This window comes from Schistocerca serialis, chromosome 6 (genome assembly GCF_023864345.2).
Source record: "Schistocerca serialis cubense isolate TAMUIC-IGC-003099 chromosome 6, iqSchSeri2.2, whole genome shotgun sequence".
Classification (NCBI taxonomy): Eukaryota; Metazoa; Arthropoda; class Insecta; order Orthoptera; family Acrididae; genus Schistocerca; species Schistocerca serialis.
In genome coordinates, this window is record NC_064643.1 from 273,440,819 (window position 1) to 273,468,589 (window position 27,771).

At 39.2% G+C, this 27,771-nt stretch overlaps 1 protein-coding gene across 1 annotated transcript in view; it reads right to left on the bottom strand.

Annotated features, from left to right (window-relative positions):
- The window catches only part of LOC126483618 (spatacsin), a 410,710-nt gene that overhangs the window by 188,037 nt on the left and 194,902 nt on the right, over positions 1 to 27,771 (bottom strand). Inside the window, exon 17 of the mRNA XM_050106663.1 lies at positions 27,152 to 27,319. Within this exon, the coding sequence (XP_049962620.1) occupies positions 27,152 to 27,319 (168 nt within the window). The remainder of the gene's footprint in view (positions 1 to 27,151; positions 27,320 to 27,771) is intronic.

Consider the following 27,771-nt stretch of genomic DNA (forward strand, 5'->3'; position numbering starts at 1 on the left):
GCAAGGGAACTTGCTGTTCCAACAGGACAATGCACGTCCGCATGTATCCCGTGCCACCCAACGTGCTCTAGAAGGTGTAAGTCAACTACCCTGGCCAGCAAGATCTCCGGATCTGTCCCCCATTCAGCATGTTTGGGACTGGATGAAGCGTCGTCTCACATGGTCTGCACGTCCAGCACGAATGCTGGTCCAACTGAGGCGCCAGGTGGAAATGGCATGGCAAGCCGTTCCACAGGACTACATCCAGCATCTCTACGATCGTCTCCATGGGAGAATAGCAGCCTGCATTGCTGCGAAAGGTGGATATACACTGTACTAGTGCCGACATTGTGCATGCTCTGTTGCCTGTGTCTATGTGCCTGTGGTTCTGTCAGTGTGATCATGTGATGTATCTGACCCCAGGAATGTGTCAATAAAGTTTCCCCTTCCTGGGACAATGAATTCACGGTGTTCTTATTTCAATTTCCAGGAGTGTACAAAAGAGGCTTTTCTTTTAAACTACTTCAATTTATATACAGCTGCCGAGAAAATCACCACCAAAAGAAAATTGTTGAAGATAAGAGACTTTATGTTTGCAAACCATATTCTGCATTTTTCTAATTCCTTAATGGGTACAAATAAATAGAATATCAAGCCGTATACGCCTAGGGACAGGAGAGGGGGACTACATACCATGAAGGCATTATCTGAAGGGACAAAAATCGGTAGATGTGATGTACACATATAGGTAAACAAATCACTGTAATTTCAGAAAAACTTGATGATTTCTTCAAAAGAAAGAGCTTCACACATTGAGCAAGTCAATAACACGTTTGACCATTTCTGGTCCTTATGCAAGCAGATATTGGCTGAGAGAGTTGTTGGATGTCCTCCTGAGGGGTATTGTATCAAATTCTGCCCAATTAGTGTGTCAGAATGTCAAAATACTGAGATGATTTGAGGGCCTTACCGCATAGTGCTCCAAATGTTCTCAAATGGTGACAGATCTAGTGATCTTTCTGGACAGATTAGGTTTGGTGAGCATAAAGACAGTCAGTACAAACACTCTTTGAGTGTGGAGAGTCATTATCTTGCTGAAATGTAAGCCCAGGATGGCATGAAGCACAGCGAAACAGGGAGTAGAATATCATTAATGTACCACTGTGCTGTAAGGGTGCCACAGATGACAACTAAAGAGGTCCTGCTATGAAACTCCTGGTTGTTGAGCCATATGGTGGATGATAAGTCAGGTTGGTATCTCACTGCTGTCCAAGACATCTTCAGACATGTCTTCAGCCTGCAATCTCATTACTGGAATTCAATTCTCGTCAGTGAAGAGTGCCACTTCGAACTGTGACCCAAAGACATGCAAAGGCATATACGGAGACACCACGGACAGCAGTGGGATACCAATCTGACTGTCGACCACCAAATGTACCTGCATTTTGACAGCCGTCATCCCTTCCACACCAAAAAATACATTACATACAGCCCGGCAACCCACGGATGGTATATATGCAGTGTCAAGAATTCTGTTGCCATATGCTGAAGATTTCACAAAGACCTTCACAGACAGGCACTATCCTCCAAACCCCGTCCACAAACAATTTTCCCATGGCATTTCCCTATGCATCCCCTATCCTTCCTTCACCTCCAACAGCCAGATACAGAGGAATGCTCCCTTCATCAGTCAATACAACCACAGACTGGAACAAATACACTACATCCGTATGCATTTGATTACCTATCACAGTGCCCTAAAATAAGGGACATCCTACCCAAGATTGTTCCCACCCCTCCCAAGTGGTGTTCCATAACGCACCCAACCTCAAGAACATCCTAGTCCATCCCTATTCTACTCCCAAACTCAACACCTTGCCACAGACATCATATCCCTGTGGAAGGCCCAGATGCAAGAGCTGCCCAATACATCCACCCAGCAGTTCCTATACCAGTCCTGTCATCAGAGGCTGGGCCACCGATGAAAGCAGCCATATCATCTACCAGCTCTGCTGCAATCTTTGCAAAGTTGTTCATCATGCTGTGACTACCAACTAGCTGGCTATAAGGACACATGCCCGCCGCCAAACTGGGGCCAAAAGCAAAGTAGACCACTATGTGGCACAACATGCAGATGAACATAATATGCTTGATTTCAATGGCTTCCTCACACCCGAGGCCACTTGGAACCTCCACCAGCTTCTCTGGACTGCACAGTTTGGGGCTTATCCTTACAACTCATCCTCCATTCCCAAAATCATACTGGCCTCAACCTATGGTAAGCTACTGCCCCACACCCTCAACACAACAGTTTCCACACCCTGTCCTATCATTTCCTCCCAATTCATGTTCCCTCACCCTCATTGTGTCAATGCACTCACCTATCTTTATCCCTTCTCTGCTCCTCTCCTTATCAACTACCTGCCCCCCCCCCCCCCTTCCTCCCTCCCAGCCTCTCGGCACTGTGCCTCACTGCCTTGGCCTGCCACCATAAAGACCTTGCATACTCGGCTAGACAGTATGACTTCTCAGTCCCCACCTGTACCCTGCTATCCCTTCCCCTTCCCTGCCCACCACTGCCTGCTTTCCTTCAATGCAAAACAGTTGCATTCTGGCTGACACAGTCAGAGATACTGGTCGTGTGGGTACGAGATGTGCTTGCTTGTGTGAATGTGCGTGTGTATTCCTTTCTGGAGAAGGCTTTGGCTAGAAGCTCAATGTGTGATAGTCTTTTCATTGTACCTGCCTGCATCTCAACATGTCTTATTTACCATGAGTAGCAATCTATGATTTTTATAATATTGTTAAAGAGAAAATAATACTAGAAGCATTCATCATATTTCTTCACATTCATTATGTTGTTAAACAAAAATCCTTTCATGCTGCATTTATCAATCCTATTAATTACGGGAATTCAGGTCCACCTGTTATGCAAACAACTGTTATCACTATTACTATTACTATTATTATTATTTTAAACATAGCTGCACAACAGCAACAGTTCCACGTAATAAAATTATAAACAGCTCACCAGTTGCAATGGATAAAGAAATCTTTACCTAGGTTTCAACAAATTTAAATTTGTCTTCTTCAGAAGGTCGCCTATGGGCAATGAACATCATAGCTTACATTAGAAAGGTATGAAACTTAAGTCAAGAATAGATTTTAACACATATTAGAGAGCTCTTGCATTACAAAAATATGAGAACGATGACTGGTACTTACAATTTTACATTAGTATGGACTGATGTATCATCGCCATTTTTACCAACGTCTGCATAGATCCATTTGTCAAAATTAAAATATAGCCCTAAAAATATCGTTTGTCATGTAAATATAAATTAGTACATGGATGTTGCAGAGCTCACAACCGACTGAGTGTAATCGGCCAGCGTAGTTACTCTGCGGCCAGGGCAGGTGGCGCTCATGGCGCGAACCATGTGCCGATTGGCGTACAAAAGCAATGTGTAAATTATCAGTATTAATACCATCCTTAGGTAAAGTAACAATAAAAAGAAGGAAAGCGTTTAACACTCCCGTTATAACAGTATGGGAGCCTTGGTACAATTAATGTAGTTATACATCAAACAGGCAGGTGGCGCTTACGCCGAGAGAGTTACGTACAGTGGCATATACAGCCAAAATATAAAATTACATTACAATATTAGTGAAGCCCACACATGGTATATATGTCAGAACTTTAAAATTGACAATAATGGCTCTTAAGACAGAATTACGAACCCTGGTCCACAATCCAGTTAATACACATTCTCAGCGAACCAACGTTTTAGAGCCAGACAAAATCACATAAGGGCCAATGTAGTGGCAGCCATACATCGTGAGAAAACCACATTACATAAAGGGTAGTGACATTTGTATAAGATGCTTTCACATTTGAAAATAATTTTTCTGTTAAAAATAGTAAGGAATTAATTAACAATATTCAAACTGTAAGATGTACACCTGACACTAGACTGGCGTCCTTTGACAGTCAGTCTTTATACAAATGTCCCGGTTGATGAAACCATAGCCCTTGTAAAAAAGAATCTTCTCAAACATAAAAAACTAAGTGAAATTCAGATTGCGGAACTGATTGGTTTGCTTAAGGTCGTTTTAAAATACAATTATTTCACGTTTAATGGGAAAATGTATATGCAACCAGATGGTCTAGCAATGGGTAGCCCCCTCGCCGGTATTTTAGCAGATGTTTTTATCAACGCCCTGGAAATAACCCTCTTCAATTCAAGTTCAGAATTACGCCACAAAATCCGCTATTATGCACGTTATGTTGACAACATTATCATTGCTTTTGATGGTACTGATCATGAGTTAGAGCTTCTCTTCAATACTTTCAATGGTTTACATGAAAAGATTTCCTTCACAAAAGAACTTCAGAATGAAAAAGTTGAACTTAACTTCCTCGATTTAACAATTTCTATACAGGATAGTTCCTTCAATTTCAATATCTTCCGCAAGGAAACGTATTCAGATAATGTCATCTCTGCTGACGCAACTCATCCAAACGCTCATAAACTGGCGTTTTTTCATTCTGCCATTCACCGAATGGTAACTACTCCTTTATCACCTGCTGATCAACAAAAGGAATTGAATGTCATCAAAGCGATTGTGGCTAATAATGGGTACAATCAGAATATGATCGATTACTTGTTCAATAAGAAAATTTCCCAAAACTTTTCGACTTTGAGCAACAACCTCCCCACTGACAGCAAAGAAGATAAAAAAATTATTTCCATTCCTTTCTTGGGTAATATATCGTATAGGATTAAACGTCTTCTAAAGAAAAAATATAACTCTAACGTCTCCTTCTCTACAGATAACAGTTTAAAAAGAAATCTTGTACATTCAGTAGAGATTGCCAGCGATTGTTTTCTAATTCAGGTGTTTACAAAATAACCTATAATAACTGCCCCTCATATTACATTGGTCAAACAGGCAGAGCTGTGAAAACAAGATATAAAGAACACCTATTAGGTAAAAAAGGAGCGAATATACACAACTCTACTTTTGCTGAACACCTCTTGATAGCCGGCCATACGCCTAAACAGTTAGAAGACACGGTTATCCTACACAGATAAGTCAAAGGGCGTAGACTAGATCTGTGGGAAGAGTTACAAATTTTTAAACATCTAGAGCTCAAAGACGGTAATATACTGAACGACCAGTTGAACCTTGCTTGTAGACAATTTTTCGAAGGCTTTAAACCTTAATGATGGTAACCTCAATGGTCTATTTTCTCAGGAAGCTATGATGCACTTTCAAATCTTTAAGCTCACTACCCTTTATGTAATGTGGTTTTCTCACGATGTATGGCTGCCACTACATTGGCCCTTATGTGATTTTGTCTGGCTCTAAAACGTTGGTTCCCTGAGAATGTGTATTAACTGGATTGTGTACCAGGGTTCGTAATTCTGTCTTAAGAGCCATTATTGTCAATTTTAAAGTTCTGACATATATACCGTGTGTGGGCTTCACTAATATTGTAATGTAATTTTATATTTTGGCTGTATATGCCACTGTACGTAACTCTCTCGGCGTAAGCGCCACCTGCCTGTTTGATGTATAACTACATTAATTGTACCAAGGCTCCCATACTGTTATAACGGGAGTGTTAAACGCTTTCCTTCTTTTTATTGTTACTTTATCTAAGGACAGTATTAATACTGATAATTTACACGTTGCTTTTGTACGCCAATCGGCAGATGGTTCGCGCCATGAGCGCCACCTGCCCTGGCTGCAGAGTAACTACGCTGGCCGATTACACTCAGTCGGTTGTGAGCTCTGCAACATCCATATACTAATTTATATTTACATGACAAACCCTACTTTTAGGGCTATATTTTAATTTTGACAAATGGATCTATGCAGACGTTTGTAAAAACGGCGATGATACATCAGTCCGTACTAATGTAAAATTGTAAGTACCTGTCGTCGTTCTCATATTTTTGTAATGCAAGAGCTCTCTAATATGTGTTAAAATCTATTCTTGACTTAAGTTTCATACCTTTCTAATGTAAGCTATGATGTTCATTGTCCATAGGCGACCTTCTGAAGAAGACAAATTTAAATTTGTTGAAACCTAGGTAAAGATTTCTTTATCCATTGCAACTGGTCAGCTGTTTATAATTTTACTATTATTATTATTATTCACAAGAAGATAAATGCAAGTTCTAATGAGGCACCAGAAGAGAGAATCAAGAGAACACCAACAGGGACCAAACAAAGAGCAGCAAGCCACATTTCATGCCCTGGTGAAATACTGAAGTTTCAACTTGTGAATGTAGTTCATTAAAAGCAGATAACCATGTTCCTGCCTGTGTTCCTAAAGCAGACGAGCATGACAATAATAGCAGGTACCATTAGAATTAACTTTACACAGTCACAGAATGTATCATGTAATTCTGTAATGCAACAAAATTATGTTTATAAATGACATTATAAGTTAACTCAATTCACAATAGCTTTATACTCATGGAGATACCAAGCTACAGAATAATGAGAACATAGTCTTACAGTATCTAACAGTTCAGAGAATACGGTAAAATTACAAATGAATTAAAACATTGTAGGCCTAATTTTTGTCACACCAGTTATTACTTAAAAAGTGTTTGCATTTCACAGACCGTCATAAAAATATCCAAGGATGATGGCTTGAAAATGCTGAATGATGTTACCACATAAAACAGAATAATAGTTGTAACTTAACCTGTGTACACAGCAACTGTTAGAGCTTAAAAACCAAATTATTATTGGTCCAATACTTTTTTTAAATCCATCCCCCCTCCCCTTCCTTCCTCTCTCTTCCTCCTTCTTTATTTTGAAGCATTTTAACTAACCTGAAAGTTTTGGGTGGAACAAATACAAATAATGGGAACCACTCTGTATATTTGAAGTGTTAAATTGTCAGCAAGTATATAAACAAGAGAAAAATCATTGCTATACTGTAAGACAATGTCATTCCCCCTGGTCTCAATCTCTGTTAGCCCCTTCCCCTAACCATCTTCATCTTTGTCCTTATGCCTTCCACTTCATACATTTACTTTACACCAACAGTGTTCTTTTTGCTGTATCCCTACTCCTCTGTTCAACCCATTCCTCTCACCCACTGTGCATAACACGCAACTTCCTCTGGCTGCACTAGGATGGTCTTATTGATGCCACATTCCTATGCTGTTCCCTTTTCTATTTTAGCTAGCAATGTTATCACTTCTTTAGCTACATTTAGGCTGTGTGTTAAGTTTGTCCCCCTTTCTAAATGATTATGCAGGAGAACTTCTGTGAGTTCATTCCCCTGAAATACTCTTACTTACTAGTTTTGTTAGTTTTTATATCAAGATGACACAAACAACTGAAGTCTTGCATCATTTATCGCGTGAGTGAGGCTGAGTTAGTCTAACTAAGACACAAAGAAAATTTTACCTAACATCTGAAAGATTTCACGTGCTTTAGCTGCCTTTAACTCTTCATAGTTTAGAATGGGTACTGATAATCGAGCGGATACGCACTCTTTAATATCCATCATATTTTTTGTCAATATATCACATGCTTGGATTTAGAGTTTATTATTATCATTATTAGCAGCAAATCAGTCAGTGCTTTGCAACTGCTAAATATGTATGATATACATCCTAACCCCTCCCAATCATGTCCTCTTACCTTCTCTCTGACTTTCAGCATGCAAACAAAACCTTGATTGGGAATTGAGTTCCTTAAAATGAAAGGGTAAATCGGTTGGAATCGTTGGAGCATGGGATATGAGAGATACATCTCCAGCTGTTGGATCTGTGTGGATAGTGGCTTTAATGACAGTATTTAGCACAGCTTTAAGCTGTGAATGGTTTCTGATGTTGTGTATACAAATTTTGTGGAAAGAATAACATGGGAGAAGCAATTTTCTAATGATTTACATGTCCTTCTATCATACATGACACTGATACCAAGAAAAAAATCAAAACCACATATTTTCACAGCACAGCACAGCAATTTCTTTCAAGCAATCAGTTTTAATGGAAAAAATAAGTCATGGACTTTTCGAGATTTTTGGTAACAAATTTTCCAGAAGGTTGTTATAAACTGTGTAAATTCTATGTTAATAGTTGTTTGTGAGTATAATATTTACAACATGCTTTGAAGTTGAGGATTCACAACCAGAGACACCACAGCTGGGTGATATTTAACTATAGCATAGTGCACTGATGTAAGAAGAGTTTAAACAAGATTTGTTACAGTAAACTGGTGGCAGATACATTACTTAATATCTGACTACAAAAATGTGGGTAAGATTACAGGGAGGCTGACAACTCCTTGTGTTCCACATGTTAGGAGAGGATGAAACAAAATCTTGTGAAAGGTATAAAATACATTTTGTAGAATTAGAGAATTATGGTAAATCTTCCACAATAAAACTTTGAAGTTCGGCCATAGTTTTCAAAGCAAAACTGAACAATTTGAGTTACAAACCAAAAATTATGGTGCAATCCAAATCAGTCTTTGAACCAGACTACACATAAGCAAATGGCATGTGGAAAAAAAACGTAAACTGATGAAAGAATTGTATGGAACCAGAAATTGCATGACCTTACTGTGTGTATTTGGAATATCATAAGTACATAGAAAGATTTTTGACAAGATTTTGCTAATGTACTGTACACTGAAAAAAAAGATACTGTTTCCTTCAAAAGATATAGAGAGCCAACATAAGAAAATTAAATATATTAAGACAATGTAGCACCCACAAAAATTCCTTCAGGCAATAAAGTGGAATTAAGAGTAACACATATCTACAAACTTATATCAAGTTGTGACAATTATGAAAAACATAATTTTCACATTGTGTTAGATTCATCTACCAACAATTTCAGGACAACCAGTGAGAAGGTATTGCACAACTAGGGTAGAGAACCAAAAAGAAAGTGAGGGACATGCAGTACCATAAGGCTGCGTGTGATAAAATTGTTAAGCATTGATCACCTATTATAGGGTGTTCAACCTAGAATATATACACCTTATTCTCCAGATGGCTGCACAAAGAATAGGATAAAATACATTATTTTTAATAAAAATAATGTCTATATTTAAAAATCATAAAGGATCAAACTAATTTCAACTTACCAGAGGTTAAAACACGACCAGTTTCGGGCTCTTATACACCAATCTTCAAGTGTTGTACTAAAAATAGCAAGAGAGGGGAGATAATTTTTCCATACAGCAATACTCATAAAAAAGCAAAAAAGATCCATAAAAAATTTAAAAACCTTGAATGACTGCCGGTCGTCCAAGGTGCTGTGAAACCTAAGTCAATGCCAAAGTGACATCAGACAGTACCTGGGTAAAGAAATGTGCAAAGAGTACCAGGACACTTAAACAGTTCTCTACCGCCCTGTTCGACATGTTCCTTTACCGTGCATAATGCACTTTTAACATTTTTCATGTAACTTTCTATGTAATTGTTTCTCTCGCATTTTATATGTAAATCACTAATTCAAATTGTCAATGGCCGCGCTAGTGGCCCCACGTTCTTCTTCCCGTCAACAAATAGCAGTACTCTGGTAACTCTGCTTTACCAGTCTGCTTCCTTCTTTGCGTCTGTCACTCCATGTTCTGCACTTGTTGGTTGCATTCGGGGTTCTTCGAATATTTCATTACCCAGGCAGTCGTCCGTAGTACTATCAGGTGTCAATTTGATGTTGACTTAGGTTTCACAGCACCTATCCTGATTGGCAGTTTTTAAATATTTTTTATGGATATTTTTATGGGTATTGCTGCGTGTAAAAATTATCTCCAGTCTCTTGCTATTTTCAGTATAACACCTGAATATGGGCGTATAAGAGCACGAAACCATTTATGTGTTAAATAAAGGAACCTTAAAACTGGAACTGCATTTTCAACCTCTGGTATAATGCTCAGTAGCGGATGTTCCTCTGACAGGATTGTTTGTAATTTCAACTTACTGGATATTACCTTTTTGTTTAACCCTCCATTTACCAAGCTTTTCACACCACTGTTTTACCAAGCGGGGTATTTGGACTCCCCCAAAAGAGTTTTGTGTTTTATTGTAATATTTGTTTTCAGATTTCATTATTTCCATTGAATGGGTTTATTTAGTACTGAAAAAAAGCTTTTCAGGTTATTAGAAGTATTTAATCAGATCACAGATACAAAGTACAAAAAATTTTTTATATCTTTCACTAAATTCAGTACTCAATGAACAGAGAATTAATAATCTATGGACCTCAACAGTCACTGCAGTAAAATAACATAAGACTTTTTTCAATTTTTCAGTCAAGTACATTTTTGCACTGCATGCACTTCACAGTAACAGTTTCTTCTCTGTGTATATTACAAACAGGTTTCTTGCATGTTACACAACAGAATCTTGTTTTCCGATCTTCGTTTCTCTTGCAATCTTGACATCGTTGTGGCATTGGTAACTTGGAACAATGGGTCTGGATCGCTGCCGTAGGAATTGCAGTACCACAAGCTTTCAGTGCATCTTGTACATCTTTATGAAGACCATTGATATTTTTGGCTCTTTCTTCCATGTTGCCTTTGCAGAGTCTAAATGCCAGTTCAGTCGTGAAGAGTTTATGTCAGCTTCAGTTATTCTTTTGCCATTCAGGAAATCTTTGAACGTACAGAATATATGCATTCAGTGCTACAATATCTATTATTTCCATGAAGATTCTTAGTGGCCACCGCCTTGTTCCTCTAACAAAACTGTATTCTCGTCATTTTGTCCCCATGATCTACAGCACCTTTGGTTTTGTTGTAGTGCATTATGATTTCGGGTTTGTGTTCATTTTCTTCACCACTCAGTTGTCTCTCATTATGCTGATTAGAGAGTAGTATTACCGCCTTTCCCTTCTTTGGAACATAGGAAACTAGGGTCAAGTCATTTGTGAAACCAAACATTGAAGAGTGAACTTCTCTCTTTCTGTCTGGCAAGAATTCCTTCGGAATCTCTTTCTTATTGGAACGCAAGGTACCAACCAATGTCGTGTTTTGTTTTAGTAGTTCAGCAGCCAATGGAAAACTGGTGAAAAAATTATCAGTTGTTACACCATGACCATTATTCAGAAATGGTTTCATCAGATCCGAAATAACTCTCAGTCCTTGATTCACTTCCCAAGTATTGTCCACCATTCCAGTGTAAATTTGGATCCGTAATAAGTAAGATGTCTTCACATCAGCACAAACCCAAATTTTAATGCCATACTTGCCAGGCTTGCTCTTTATATAAGCCCTAAAAGGGCAGTTTCCTCGGTACGTTGCTAATCATTCATCAATAGTCACGTATTCATAAGGATAGAAGTTCTTGCACAAGTTAGACTGAAATTTGTTGAAGACTACCCTGATGGCGCTCTCTGTGCTCTCGTGTCTCTGTTGTCAAGTCACAAGAATTTCAGTATAGACCAAAATCGGTTTCTTGACATGGCAGCAGAAAAGAATGGTTGCCAAATGGCAACATTACCTCCCCACAGATCGGAAGCACTTGTGCGATGTCCATGAGTTCGACCAGCTCCTATTAGAATTGCTAGTACAGCGTACACTTCAGTTGCACTTATATCTCTCCATGTCGTTTTGTTCAAAGAATGAGCTGCATTCCACAAAGAAATTACTTGTTTTGTAGTGCCCCCAGAATTTTATGAAAGTCTGGAGACACTTGTGTTCCAGCCGTTTCAAACACGCGTTATTTTAAAGCAGGGCGTAAGGATGAGCATGGGATACAGCACCCATTTATTGTTTGTGTAGGCGAAATTGAAAGGGAGATAATTCGTTGGTGCTGGCAAGTGTTCAGCGCGACCTGCCAACAGTAAGCAAACATGGCCCGGAAGCTCCATGGCCGGCTGAAAAGAGTAAAGTAGCATTGTATAGTTAAAAAACAAATGGAGAGACTAAAAATAGTGACTGTTTATTAGACGTTGAACTGCTGTTGAGAGTACATGGACTGGACGTGGATAGTCAGCCATGATAAAAGCTTATGGATTGTGTTCAAAAATGTGTAATTAACTGATTCTGGGTGCCCGGTAATGTGTGGGCTTACGTCATAAAGTTTAGTTGTTTTTTTGTACAAAGTGGAAATAAATATGTTCTGGTGCATTGAATGATATTCCAAGAGTAGCATATTTTTTAAATAAGAAGAGAGAGAGAGAGAGAGAGAGAGAGAGAGAGAGAGAGAGAGAGAGAGAGAGAGAGAGAGAGGGAGAGAGAGAGAGAGAGAGTGAAAATTTCCCCTGCCTAGCAGTGAAATCTTTGGAGAAGCATCCGGTGCTAGCAGAAGACATTTGCGCTGCAAGAAAGCAGAACCAGCATTCTTCAACAAGTAAGTCCACAAAAACGCTTAAGCTGTATAGAGAGAGCTTAACATTACACCGGGCCGCCGCAAGAACATGGCGACCATAAAGAAAGGACCTGAGAAAGAAGAGGAAATATTAAAAAAGAAAAAAATATAGCAACCGAGCAATTCCGTGATACTTATCCAGAAATATCGTCCTGATAAATGGTGAAATGATTAAGGGAATCAAGAAAATCGCACAACACTGCAGTTAGTCTCAAATCGCTGACACCGCCGTCTACAAACGCTGCCGCCGCCGCACACCAATGCCGATGCCGCCGTACACCAACACCAATGCCACCGCACACCAACGCCGATGTCGCATCACACCAACGCGGACGCAGCTGTCCACAAAAGCCGACATTGTCGTCCACCTACGCTGACGCCACCGTACATCAGTGCCAACGCCGCCTTCCACCGACGCCGGGTGAGCTACTACTGACCTTTGATTGTTTGTGAAGTGTGGGGGGTTGTGGAAATAAGCAGGTGTACTTTTAATGATAACTAGATTAAAGGCAAAACAAAACACAATGGAAAAAGAACATCAATCCATAGAGTCTGTTGGGGCTATGGGAATTGAAAAACAGGGGTCAGATTTAGGCGAATTAATGAGGTTTATCAAAGCGCAGCTTGAATCACAGAACACAAAACAGGACGAACTGAAGGCAGAAATAAACTCTAAGTTAGATTTGTAAAACACAAAACTAGGGGCTCAAGTTAATATCCTAAGTAATCAGATGCAAGAATGGAAAAAAGAATTGAAAAAAGAATTGTCCGATTCCCTGAGTGAACAGACAAATATTTTATTTAAGGAGTTAGAACAAAGAAATGAAGCTCATCTAAAAGAGTTAGTTCAAAAATTAGAATATGATGTAGACTGTAAATGTAGTAATTTGGAAACACAATTTAACGAAAGATATGACTCTTTGAAAAACGTATGTAATGTTACATTTGATGTGGTTGAACGAGAATTAACTATGCTAAAAACCAATGTCCAGAAACAAGATAAGTTGCTCTCCGTAGTACAGGCGCAAATTTCAGAGGTCAAATCATGGGTGGAAACTGTAGATCAGAACTTCAAAGAAAAGTTAATGACTGCAGAGCTTATAAATTTGAATGGCTTAGAAGAACAGGTAGAAGAATTAATAGGACAAAAAGTTGAAGAGAAACTAAATGTTGATATCTCTTCACCTATGGTAACTTTCAATTTAGATAACACCAAGAAAGACTTAGAAACTTCAAGGAAAGAATTCAAGCTTATGCAGGAGAAACTAGAGAAAGGTACAGTTTCCCAAAATATTATATTAAATAAGGACATGATAACTGATTTGCAATGGGGATCAAATTCAGGCTTGTCAAGACAGTTTCCCAAATTCCAACCAGACGGGCAGGTACACCCCACCCATTTTTTAAAACAGTTTAACCAAGCCATACCTATAAGTTGGGAGGATGATAAGAAAATAGAGTTTGCGGTAGGTTATTTGGAGGGTGAAGCTTCAGAATGGGGCACAGTAAATATTGAAAACATCCTGGGAAGATGGCTTCAGAATGGGGCACAGTAAATATTGAAAACATCCTGGGAAGATTTTCAGAGAAAGTTTAAGGAAAAATATTGGTCTTCAAGTGCAGAAGAGAAGTTGATCTCAGATTTGTGGGATCCTAAATACTATAGTAATGCCTGGGGTACAATGCACAAGTATTTTGATTGGCATTTGACAAGGGCAAAATATGTAAGACTGTATCCTATTAAGAAGGCTAATGCACAAACCCTGATCAAGTGTTTGCAAGAATATTTTATAGCTACAAGTAAACCCAGGCGTCTTCTTTCTGATAATGGACCTCAGTTTACCAGCCATGAAGTTAAGGAATTTTTAGCCTGGGAAAATATATGACACATTTTAATATCCAACTATAATCCATCTTCAAACCCTTGTGAAAGAGTTCAAATGGTTCAAGTGGCTCTGAGCACTATGGGACTTAACATCTGAGGTCATCATCAGTCCCCTAGAACTTAGAACTACTTAAACCTAACTAACCTAAGGACATCACACACATCCATGCCCGAGGCAGGATTCGAACATGCGACCATAGCGGTCGCGCGGTTCCAGACTGAAGTGCCTAGAACCGCTCAGCCACACCGGCCGGCCTTGTGAAAGAGTAATGAAAGAGATTGGTAGGTTGTGCCGCACTTATTGCCACGACACTCATACCTCATGGGCAGAAAGAATTAAAGATTTTGAGCTTATCTAAATGAGCTACCGCATTTGTCTACAGGAATGATGCCCGTAGAAGCCATTGGCAAGCCATTTATAGGAACCTCTAATTAAGTGTTTTCGTGGCCGGAGCAAAAAGCTGCTGATCACCAAGCAATTCAGGAAAGAGTTGGTAGAAACTTACATAGGAGCGCCCAAAAAATGGTAGATAAATACAATGCAACCACAACTGACCCAGAATACCACGTAGATGACTTAGTAAAACAACACCTTCGAAGTTCAGCACTGAAAAAAGAAACACACAATTTTTTTCTGAAATACGTAGGACCTTATCATATTCAATCAATAGTACACCAAAAAACCCTATATTTAGTAGATCCTGGGATGGGAGAGGAAAAGGGAATGTATAATGTTAAGGATATAAAACGATATGTACAAAACCCCCAGGGACATTGACGTTCCGTGTGAATGGGCGGAGTGACATCCACCAGTTCCTGAGTTGGGTTCGGTGTTACTTCCACATTAGTTTTCCTACACTGAACTCCCTTCAAATCTTTGACTATCCTATAATCTATTTATAGCCCTTAAGCTATCCTATCATATTAGTATTAAAAAGAGACCAATTGTGACTACACGATTATGACTAATTTAAGGAGTCACAATAAACAGTAACCTCTAAGCATGAGATAAAACTAACAGGGTAACATTCTAACAGGAAATATAATATGATGGTACTGTTTAGGAAGAATGATACCAAGATGACATAAACTGAACATGTGTATGAAATATAGAGTGAAGTGACTAACTGAATAACTATTTGATTATAGTGTATATAATTTCTATTTTTATAGAATGTTTTATATTTTTTGTAAAGTGTGATGTGATTGGGGAGGGTTTATATCTAATTTTGAAAGAGGTGGGTAGCATAGGCACAGACACGACCTACACACCACGCCCTTCATACAACCCTCGCAAACAAGTGTGACTGGTTCGTCATAATTTGCCATTCCATAGGAGTTGCTAAGACCTTTTCTTCGGGGACTTCAAAGGTGACGGTGAGAATGTCCGTTCTGCAGGAGATGCCAAACATCATACCTCCTCCGGCTTCTCACTTAAGTACTGGCGAAGTGGGGATCCTGGGGAAGGGGGGTGGGAAGGGTTTCCTGTCTTTGCAGCTGTCTTCTTTCTTTCTTCGATCTCAGCAACCAATTCTTTTATTTACTTTCTTACTTCTCTTAAGAGTACCAATCTATCTTTCCCTCTGTCCACATTCATATACTTCTATCGCTAAAGTCCTTCTCTTTTCCGTGATTTCTATAAATCTTCAACTAAGAACCTCAGTGGGCTGAAGAATCAGGACGCATGATCACACTTCCACACTCAAACAAGTAAATAAAAAGACGCAGACAAGTAATACACAGGGAGATGTAACAACCGTCACAGATAAGGGGGGAAGTAGTGCTCAGGAAGGGCTCGAGCACATGTGCTAAGTAATGACGGTTGCACACCTCAAGTGAAATGGTATAGTAAGCTTAAGCTAAAGGAACAAGGGGGGACGAAGTGTATATCCACCTGTGTTCATAGCTATAGTAGTGCAAAGTAATATGAATGGAGATAAAAAGAAATAGATATTAAGCCAGAGGTATCGAGTCAAATAAGTTTCTGATGAATAATAGGATTGTGCAGACCGAATAGCCCGAAGAAAAGAAATAAAGTTACAACAATGGATGAAACACATTTAGTTATTGAGGCTATATCAGTGAGCTGTAAGCAATGAACAAGCGAAGAATTTATGCAGGTAGGCTGAGGGACTTAGGAGGAGGAAAGGAGAGGTAGATAGAAATTTTACCAGGAAATTTTAAATAAAATAATGTGCAGAGGAGTACAAAAGAGGCAAGACTATGAATCATTGTTAGAGAAGATAGGGAGGGCGCATCTGATATAGATGAAATGAGAGAAAGAGAGGCAGGTAGGCAGACCCGGAGGCTGACCTATACTGTGCGGGCAGGGGCACCAAAAAGGGGATTGACCTGTACCATAGTTTAGTATAAATGGAAGGGGCATACCTACCCAAGGATGAGGAAGAAGATGTTTTCATAGTATCAACCCTCACGTAGATTGCAACCCAAAGGGAAAGGGTGGTATAGTCCTTGCACCACTGACTGCAGTAGACAGTGTATTGCAGTAGACAGTGGAAATTTGGAACACTTCTTGACATAAATGAAATTTCTGTTGCTGTTGCTTATGTAATTTTGCAACTATATATTACCTCAATAGTAAAATAATGACATGAAGTTATTATTTAACATTCTTTATGCCTGAAGTTCAGTTCTACAAATCCATTCAGTTGTTGGTGTACTATTTTCTTTCAAGATTATGGCAACAACAAGAACAGAACTGTTACAATAGTTAATTATCCTTAGATGCCATATTCTATACCTTTCAGTAGGCGTGAACATCCAATACACACAGCCAAATGACCGAGCGAGGTGGCGCAGTGGTTAGCACACTGGACTCGCATTCGGGAGGACGACGGTTCAATCCCGTCTCCGGCCATCCTGATTTAGGTTTTCCGTGATTTCCCTAAATCACTCCAGGCAAATGCCGGGATGGTTCCTCTGAAAGGGCACGGCCGACTTCCTTCCCCATCCTTCCCTAATCCGATGAGACCGATGACCACGCTGTCTGGTCTCCTTCCCCAAACAACCAACCAACCAACACAGCCAAATGCAACTAGTGCAAGTTTAATTAAAAACTTTTCTCCACTATATCACTTTTGTAAGTCGGCTCTCTTCGCTGTGTCAAATTGCAGTGCACCATGAGCCTGATGTGGCAGTTCCATATAACGACATAAACCATAACATAAGACAGCAACTGATTTCATATTCAAAATGAATAAATCCTAAGTTCTAAATATAATTTTTCTGGAACTACTAACTGGGTTATGGAGTGTGAAATGCTGTTCAATTTTCTCCTTTTTAACTACGATACTAGCAGCAGAAATTACTAAAGATACATTTTAAAACGTAAATTTCATACCTGTAGCCTTGTAATTAACGTAGCAGTGAAAAGGAACAATACGCCAATTACTGAAGACTTTTTCACAATTTGTTTGGATGAAAACAGAAATGCAATACCTTAAACAATCAGGCAATACCTCAAGTGGTCAGCTTAGCTGAAACACCCTGTATATAACAACCACATCACAATGTAATAAAACACATGTTCTTGAATGACACTGAGGGCCCAGAATAAGGTGTATTACATACTTTGCATCATTCTCCCACTCCCATTCTGGTCATAATGTTAGTTTCCACACACCAGAAGTCTTTGGGCCAGTGCCTGTGCTTGTTGAGCTCATTTCCACTAACTCTGTCTTTGAACAATACAGTCTGCAAAGCTATATGACATATGTATGAGATGGCTATGCACAGTGCATTGCAAGGCACTCACTCAGAAATGAAAGTTTCATCTGTCAGCATATAGCATACTGAAATAAGGATTTTACAGTTAGAAGCAGGGAAGGACTTCGTGTAAACAAATTATTATGGCTGCAGAACCCTATGATAAAAAAGTTCCATTCTTTTGCCTTTCCATATTTCATACATATTGCTACATCTCTTGTTACAACACTCTTTTAAATTTAATCACATGAACACCCTTACCTGAACATTCAAGTACTCATTAGTAGTATATGTTAGTTTTAACCTTTGTGCCAAATTTGAAACATAAATTGCACAGCTAACACTGAGAAACAACCCAGCACAGACAGTAGATGGTCAGCAGCTGTTCTGTCACATACTGACACATTGTTAGTAGAAGAGAGGAAACGGGGAGTGGCCCATAAGCAGCCAGGTCTAAATATGTCACACACGTGCTTGTGGCACTTGACATCCTCCAATATGAGGTGTGTTCAAAAAGTAATGACCCTTCTTCTTTACTATGTAAACCAGTGAAGCACAGGAGACTTTCTTCATTGGAGATGTGGTGGAGACATTCACACCCAGTCATGAATTTTTTCCTACAGACAGACAGTTTCTGTCACTGGTAGTTAGCCTATGAGTCAGGACATGTAAAGAGTCTGGTTGTAAAATGATGGAATGAACTGAGCACTAAAATTTTGCCAAAAGCATGGTGATACCCAAGTGAAAACAATTTGCAAGATTCAGACCCTCAACAAGCCAAAATGACAATGTAATTGCGCAAGTGCAGACTTTGGTCATGAAAGACCATCACATTAGGAGAACATGCAAATGAGATAGGGGTAAGCATGAACTGGTACATTTAATTTTGACTGATGATTTGTGCTGAGGAGAATGTCCGATAAATTTGTACCAAAACTGCTGACAATGGAGCAGAAGCAACACCACCTGGAAATCATACAGAACATGCTTGACAATGTAAACGGTAATACCAACTTTCTGAACACCTTGGTAGTAGGTTATGAGATATCAGTTTATGGGCATGATCCAGAAACAAAGATGCAGTCATCACAGTGGAAACAACTGATATTCTTGAGGCCAAAAGAAGCATGTCAAGTCCGTGGCAATGTCAAAGTCACGTTGACCGTTTTCTTTGATTCTCATGGGTTGTTGCAGCCTGAGTACACAACACAAGGCCAAACAGTCACAAAGAAATACTGCCAGCAGGTCCTTAGTCATTTCCATGATGCAGTGCAGTGCAAATGATTGGATCCTTGGCAGCAAAAACTTGGCAGCTTCATCCTTATAACATTCCCACCAATTCTGCACATCTGATTCCGACTTTTCTCACCAAACATTACATTTCTATGGTTCATTAGATTCCCTACTACCCTGATGTGGCTCTGCATGGCTTTGGTTATTTTTCAAGCTAACAATGCCCCAAGAGTTACACAATTTGAATCAAAGGGAGACTTCATGAGAAATGTGACAATCCAGCTGATCTTAATTCCAAAAGACATGTTCCAGAATTTTTCCAACAATGGTAAGTGTTGGGAGAAGAGAGTGCATTCTCAAGAAGACTACTTTGAAGGGGAGGAAAGTGCCATACCTCCAAACCAATAAACGTTTTTCTGCCAACCTAAAATATTATTTTTTTGAACACACAATGTATATCTCCTTTCATTTAGGAGCCAAAATTGAACTAGTTTTCTCTTCTAACCACTGCAAAATTTCTGCATTCTTTGTTGTTAGAATGATTACTGGCATTATCCATGTTGGTCAGGCAATAATCCTGTAAATCACATCATAAATCCTATATATCTATGTTTAAATTAACCACTATTCACATCCTCATGTTAACTGCTAGACTCATCGGATGTATGAGGATAAGTCAATTATTGTCTGCAAAATAGTTACAAAATTTTATTGTATTCAAATAGGAAACTTACAAGTACATCATTTTTCAACATAGTCTCCTTGCTACTTTAAATCCGTCTTGATTGCAAATTTTTTTTTTATTATTCATATGACCGGTTTCGGTTCATTCAGAACCATCTTCAGATCTGTAAAAATAATTATACTAATTTACTATTTCACGAAAGCAAATCTTTTTCATCCTATCTTATCAACATCAAATGTACCAGAACGTACCTGATATTTAAGTTACAGGAGTAACCCGTCCAATTCAGCAACTTTCACATGCTACGTCACATAAAATTGGTTGGCAGAGTGCACGTCATTTATATTAATTATGACACTATTACCGACAGGTGGCGTCTGGTACATTTGTTACATTCCATTTGCACATACTGTATTCAGTAGATCTTTTTTATATTAAAAATATTTAATTAAAATATGTAGATGTCAAAGCTAAAATCTGTACTTGTCAGGATTAAAAAACAGTAAAATTATCATTTTTATACGATCTAACAGGCATAGGGCGATTTATATATCTATGGTGCTGGTGTGAACTTGTTTTCTTCTACGGTCTGCTTCCGTGGTTCCCGCCACTTTGGTGTTGTGCCGCGGCCGCTCAGTCGTCTGCTGTCCATCGCCGCGGGCAAGAGGGCCGCACAGGAGGGCCCCGTCAACGACGCCAGGCGTTGCACGCGTCTTCCGGCTTCTCCACCGCGCACCATCTCTCATCCCTCAGCCTGGATCTCCATACGCAACAGTTGTCATCCTAGTAGGTCGTCATAAATGCTAAAATAGGCGTTATGATTGAATTCGCTTTGTTCGTTGAGGATTAAATCCGGATCTTTATTTTTATGGGTGTATATTTCGATCTCTTCTAAAATGTTAAGGAACCGTCCCTTGTGAGCTCTATGCAGGATGTCTAAGTTGTTTTCAATATTCGTGATTGAGTGCTTTGTCGCAGCCATATGCGCCCCAAAAGCTGTTTTGTTTTGAGAGTAGGTGTGCTCCCTGAATCTGGTTTCAAAGTTCCTACCAGTCTGCCCTATATATTGTTTACAGCAGTCATTACATTTGATTTTATATACACCTGAATCCTGAAATTTATTCCTACTATTACATATTCTATGCCGGAGCTTCAATTTTAACGTGTTATTTGTTCGGAACCCTATTTTAACGTCGGATTTACGAAAGCATCTTTCAATTTTGTCTGCAATTCTTCCATTGTAAGTGAGAGCTACATATTTTTTCTTGTTGTTCCTCTTAACTGCTACTTGCCTTCCTTCTGTTTGTTCCATTTGCCTCTTCTTTATCTTCCTATAAATATTCATCACCTGCTTACACGTATATCCGTTCGCTACGGCCACTTGTTTTAAAATACTTAACTCCTTTTCTACTTCGTGTTGGCTTAGTGACAATCTTAGTAGCCTGTATACCATTGAAGTAAAATATGCCCATTTGTATCGCGGTGGGTGACAAGAGCGCTCGTTGATAACTAGATCTGTACACGTAGGTTTTCTGAATATGCTAAATTCATGCTTCCCATTTTTCTTTATTAGTGTTAAATCTAAGTAATCTATACGGTTGTTTTCTTCAAATTCCATGGTGAATCTAATTTTCGGGTGTTGAGAGCTCATTTTTTGTGCTAAGTTTTCGATATCATTTTTATCTCCTTTGTATAATAAAATGGAGTCGTCCACATATCTCCTGTAATATACAATTTTCTCAGCGATATTGGGATTTTCATCAAAGAATTTGTTTTCTAAGTGATTTACAAAAATGTCAGCCAGCGTCCCAGCTAAACTGTTCCCCATTGCCAGCCCGTCTTTCTGTTGATAAATTTTACCATTGAAAGTAAAGTAATTGAACGACAAGACATGTTCCAACATTTCCACTAGTTCAATCACTTCCCCCAGTGCCAATTTACCATGAGTGAGGAGATTGTTCTTAATGATCTCAATCGTTTCTTTTACGGGAATGTTTGTGTACAGATTGGTGATATCAAATGAAGCTAGTGACGCATTCTGAGGTATAAGTACGTCTTTAATTTGCTCGGCAAATTCGTAGCTGTTGCTAATGTTGAAAGTCCGACGATATGTATATGCCGCCCTGTGCGGCCTTCTTGCCCGCGGCGATGGACAGCAGACGACTGAGCGGCCGCGGCACAACACCAAAGTGGCGGGAACCACGGAAGCAGACCGTAGAAGAAAACAAGTTCACACCAGCACCATAGATATATAAATTGCCCTATGCCTGTTAGATCGTATAAAAATGATAATTTTACTGTTTTTTAATCCTGACAAGTACAGATTTTAGCTTTGACATCTACATATTTTAATTAAATATTTTTAATATAAAAAAGATCTACTGAATACAGTATGTGCAAATGGAATGTAACAAATGTACCAGACGCCACCTGTCGGAAATAGTGTCATAATTAATATAAATGACGTGCACTCTGCCAACCAATTTTATGTGACGTAGCATGTGAAAGTTGCTGAATTGGACGGGTTACTCCTGTAACTTAAATATCAGGTACGTTCTGGTACATTTGATGTTGATAAGATAGGATGAAAAAGATTTGCTTTCGTGAAATAGTAAATTAGTATAATTATTTTTACAGATCTGAAGATGGTTCTGAATGAACCGAAACCGGTCATATGAATAATAAAAAAAAATTTGCAATCAAGACGGATTTAAAGTAACATAAAATCACTGATTGCTGTTATCCCATAAGACATTATGTCTGTTTTTGCAAAATAGTCTCCTTGCGTTTCAACGCACTTGGTCCATCACTGAACAAGCTTTCTGATGCCATCATAAAAGAAGGGTCTCGGTTGAGCTGTGAGCCAGGAATGCACAGCTTTTTTCACTGCTTCGTCTGAGGCAAATCGAGAGCACCTTAATACCTGTTTGGGTGGACCAAACAAGTAATAGTCAGAAGGGGCAAGATCGGAACTATATGGAGGATGGTCCAGAACTTCAAATTTGAGTTTCTGGAGCGTTTCAGCTGTGTGGGTAGCAGTATGCAGACGGACATTGTCGTGCAACAACACAACACCTTTTGACACTATCCTTGGTGCTTTCTTCGAACTGCAGGCTTTAGCCTGGCAGTAATCATCTCACTGTAACGTACACTGTTTGTTGTTGTGCCCCTTTCCCCCTAATGTTCCAGTACTGGACGTCCCAGAAAACCATAAGCATCAGTTTTCCTGCGGACGGTTGAGTCTTGAACTTTTTCTTGCATGGAAAATTTGGATGTTTCCATTCCATACTCTGCCTTTTACTCTCCGGCTCATCACCAGTAATGATTCTGTCAAAGAAGTTGTCCCCTTCGTTACCATAGTGATCCAAATGTTTTTTTGCAGATGTCCAAGCACGTTTGTTTATGGAACTGTGTGAGTTGTTTTGGGACCCATCTTGGACAGACTTTATGAAACCCAATTCTGTTGTGGATGATTTCATAGGCAGAACTGTGACTAATCTGCAGACAATGTGCCACCTCGTCAATAGTTAATTGTCTGTCTAAGAGAATTTTTTCACGTGAATGCTCAATGGTTTCTTCATTTGTGGAGGTAAATGGTTGTGTGACTCCTTCATCATGCGTAACACCTGTGCGAGCATTTCGGAATTTTTCAATCCATTTGTAGACACTCCATTGTGGCAAAACACTGTTCCCGTACTGTTCTGAAAGTCTTCAATGAATTTCAGCCCCTGATACACCTTCCAACCACAAAAAAGAAACAAATCAATGAACATTGCTCTTCTTTGGTGCAAATAGACAGCAGAGCAGCCATGATTAACAGCATGGCAGAATAATGAAACTAAACTAGCAGCTTGAAAATTGCAAAGATATAACAACAAATAAACAAAACATGCACCATCAACATAAAACGACAGTACTACCAAAATAAACAAAAATATAATTAAATTGCGGATAATAATTGACTTACCCTCGTATACGTTAACTCTGCACGTGTGATAAAGGCTTAGTCTGATGATGATGATGATGATGATGATGATGATGATGATGATGTGTGAGACATAATAAACCTATGTCCTTTGACAGTTGGCACTTTCAAACCACCATTGCTCTTTGAATCCTGGCATATGTGCTTCTTGGTATGATTCTCATTGTGTCAGGTCTTATTGAGATAAATATTATGGTGATGACGTTATTTCCAGATGTTGAGCATTTTTCTTAGCAAACTGCCCTAGCTGCTACAATATTGGATATATTCATCAGATTGCATTTTGTTGTTGTTGTTGTTGTGGTCTTCAGTCCTGAGACTGGTTTGATGCAGCTCTCCATGCTACTCTATCCTGTGCAAGCTTTTTCATCTCCCAGTACCTACTGCAACCTACATCCTTCTGAATCTGCTTAGTGTATTCATCTCTTGGTCTCCCCCTACGATTTTTACCCTCCACGCTGCCCTCCAATACTAAATTGGTGATCCCTTGATGCCTCAGAACATGTCCTACCAACTGATCCCTTCTTCTGGTCAAGTTGTGCCACAAACTTCTCTTCTCCCCAATCCTATTCAATACTTCCTCATTAGTTATGTGATCTACCCATCTAATCTTCAGCATTCTTCTGTAGCACCACATTTCGAAAGCTTCTATTCTCTTCTTGTCCAAACTATTTATCGTCCATGTTTCACTTCCATACATGGCTACACTCCATACGAATACTTTCAGAAATGACTTCCTGACACTTAAATCAATACTGGATGTTAACAAATTTCTCTTCTTCAGAAACGCTTTCCTCGCCATTGCCAGCCTACATTTTATATCCTCTCTACTTCGACCATCATCAGTTATTTTGCTCCCCAAATAGCAAAACTACTTTACTACTTTAAGTGCCTCATTTCCTAATCTAATTCCCTCAGCATCACCCGACTTAATTAGACTACATTCCATTATCCTTGTTTTGCTTTTGTTGATGTTCATCTTATATCCTCCTTTCAAGACACTGTCCATTCCATTCAACTGCTCTTCCAAGTCCTTTGCTGTCTCCGACAGAATTACAATGTCATCGGCGAACCTCAAAGTTTTTATTTCTTCTCCATGAATTTTAATACCTACTCCGAATTTTTCTTTTGTTTCCTTTACTGCTTGCTCAATATACAGATTGAACAACATCGGGGACAGGCTACAACCCTGTCTTACTCCCTTCCCAACCACTGCTTCCCTTTCATGTCCCTCGACTCTTATAACTGCCATCTGGTTTCTGTACAAATTGTAAATAGCCTTTCGCTCCCTGTATTTTACCCCTGCCACCTTTAGAATTTGAAAGACAGTATTCCAGTCAACATTGTCAAAAGCTTTCTCTAAGTCTACAAATGCTAGAAACGTAGGTTTGCCTTTCCTTAATCTTTCTTCCAAGATAAGTCGTAAGGTCAGTATTGCCTCACGTGTTCCAGTGTTTCTACGGAATCCAAACTGATCTTCCCCGAGGTTGGCTTCTACTAGTTTTTCCATTCGTCTGTAAAGAATTCGTGTTAGTATTTTGCAGCTGTGACTTATTAAGCTGATAGTTCGGTAATTTTCACATCTATCAACACCTGCTTTCTTTGGGATTGGAATTATTATATTCTTCTTGAAGTCTGAGGGTATTTCGCCTGTTTCATACATCTTGCTCACCAGATGGTAGAGTTTTGTCAGGACTGGCTCTCCCACGGCCGTCAGTAGTTCCAATGGAATATTGTCTACTCCGGGGGCCTTGTTTCGACTCAGGTCTTTCAGTGCTCTGTCAAACTCTTCACGCAGTATCGTATCTCCCATTTCATCTTCATCTACATCCTCTTCCATTTCCATAACATTGTCCTCAAGTACATCGCCCTTGTATAGACCCTCAATATACTCCTTCCACCTTTCTGCTTTCCCTTCTTTGCTTAGAACTGGGTTTCCATCTGAGCTCTTGATATTCATACAAGTGGTTCTCTTTTCTCCAAAGGTCTCTTTAATTTTCCTGTAGGCTCTATCTATCTTACCCCTAGTGAGATAAGCCTCTACATCCTTACATTTGTCCTCTAGCCATCCCTGCTTAGCCATTTTGCACTTCCTGTCGATATCATTTTTGAGACGTTTGTATTCCTTTTTGCCTGTTTCACTTACTGCATTTTTATATTTTCTCCTTTCATCAATTAAATTCAATATTTCTTCTGTTACCCAAGGATTTCTACTAGCCCTCGTCTTTTTACCTACTTGATCCTCTGCTGCCTTCACATTTTACACCATTGAATTTTCTGTAAGTGAACCACAAAGTTTTCAGAATAATGCCAATTACATGGCAGCTTTCAGTTAAATCTATTGTGTATATCTGCCGTCTCTTGCTGCATAGGATACTTGCTGTGATCTTAACATTTCAATATAGTGGAGTGAACAACACTGTTTTAGAAACCATCTAAATCAGTGACAGTTCTTCTTCCAATAATATCTGTCTTCTGAGACTGAAGTTTCAATTTTATTGTTCACAGATTTCCATTATCTGTGCCACTGTACATTTCCTGCTCTGTTGTAGCATGCAGTGCGGACAAGTTTTCCTCTCTTCTTCTTGCATATGACTGCCTTTGTTTGACTGTGTGTCTTATAAATGAGTCTTTTTAACTCACAAACAGGAATCCCTTAATACAATTCAGTCAACAGTTGCACAGCTATTTCTGTCTCACTTTAACAGTTTCAACAGATTCATCTGTCATTTTAAGATGCTTAATATTGGTTTAGCAATATCTTCTTCACAGAAGCACAATGCCATGACATGTGCCAAAATGCACATACAGTATGTGATCGTTACAAACACCGATAGACAGATTGATAACTTATAATAAATGTATCACATTCATGTAGATCTTCAAATTGTTGTGCTAGCAGCACCTCATTTAACAGTGAACAGCAATTGTATACCATTAAAATACCACATGCTGCCCTCCCCCTTTCCCCTACCCAGGATTTTTAGTGTGTTGTTCAGGACACTCCCTCCTAGCATTGTGAAAAAAAAATTATGACTATATTATTTTTTTCACATATCAACCTTTTTGTCTTCGTTGATTGGACTAATTGTCTGCATGTTGCCGTATTTTTCACTGAGAAAGGGCATTACAATTGTCAAACTCACTTGTCCCATAACGTACTGAGGGGTTGCAGCTATGAGGCCTGTGACACACACAAGTGACTAAACTAAACTAAGAGCTTCCTCCAGTTAAACATATTTACTAGTAAAACGTTGCTCTGTAGTTGATATAAATAAAGGAAGATTAATACTAAATTACCTGTCCCTTTTTAAATCCAATCTTAGAGTAATATTGCTTTCTTGAATCTTGAGTCAATTTCCTTGCTGCTATGCTTTCTTGTGACTTGGTTGTGATGTTGCTTTCCACTGCATGATGTAAATGTTCTTGCAGTGTCTTGGATTTAAAGCTTTTTGTCAGTTCCAGCACCTTCACAAACATACAAAAATGTATAAAGAACAGAAAAGAAATAGATCAGCATCTAGATAACTCAGGATAACACAAGGGCTGGATAAAATGTCTACATCTACATCTACATCCACATCTACATCCATACTCCGCAAGCCACCCAACGGTGTGTGGCGGAGGGCACCCCACGTGCCACTGTCATTACCTCCCTTTTCTGTTCCGGTCGCGTATGGTTTGCGGGAAGAACGACTGTCTGAAAGCCTCCGTGAGCGCTCGAATCTCTCTAATTTTACATTCGTGATCTCCTCGGGAGATATAAGTAGGGGGAAGCAATATACACTCCTGGAAATTGAAATAAGAACACCGTGAATTCATTGTCCCAGGAAGGGGAAACTTTATTGACACATTCCTGGGGTCAGATACATCACATGATCACACTGACAGAACCACAGGCACATAGACACAGGCAACAG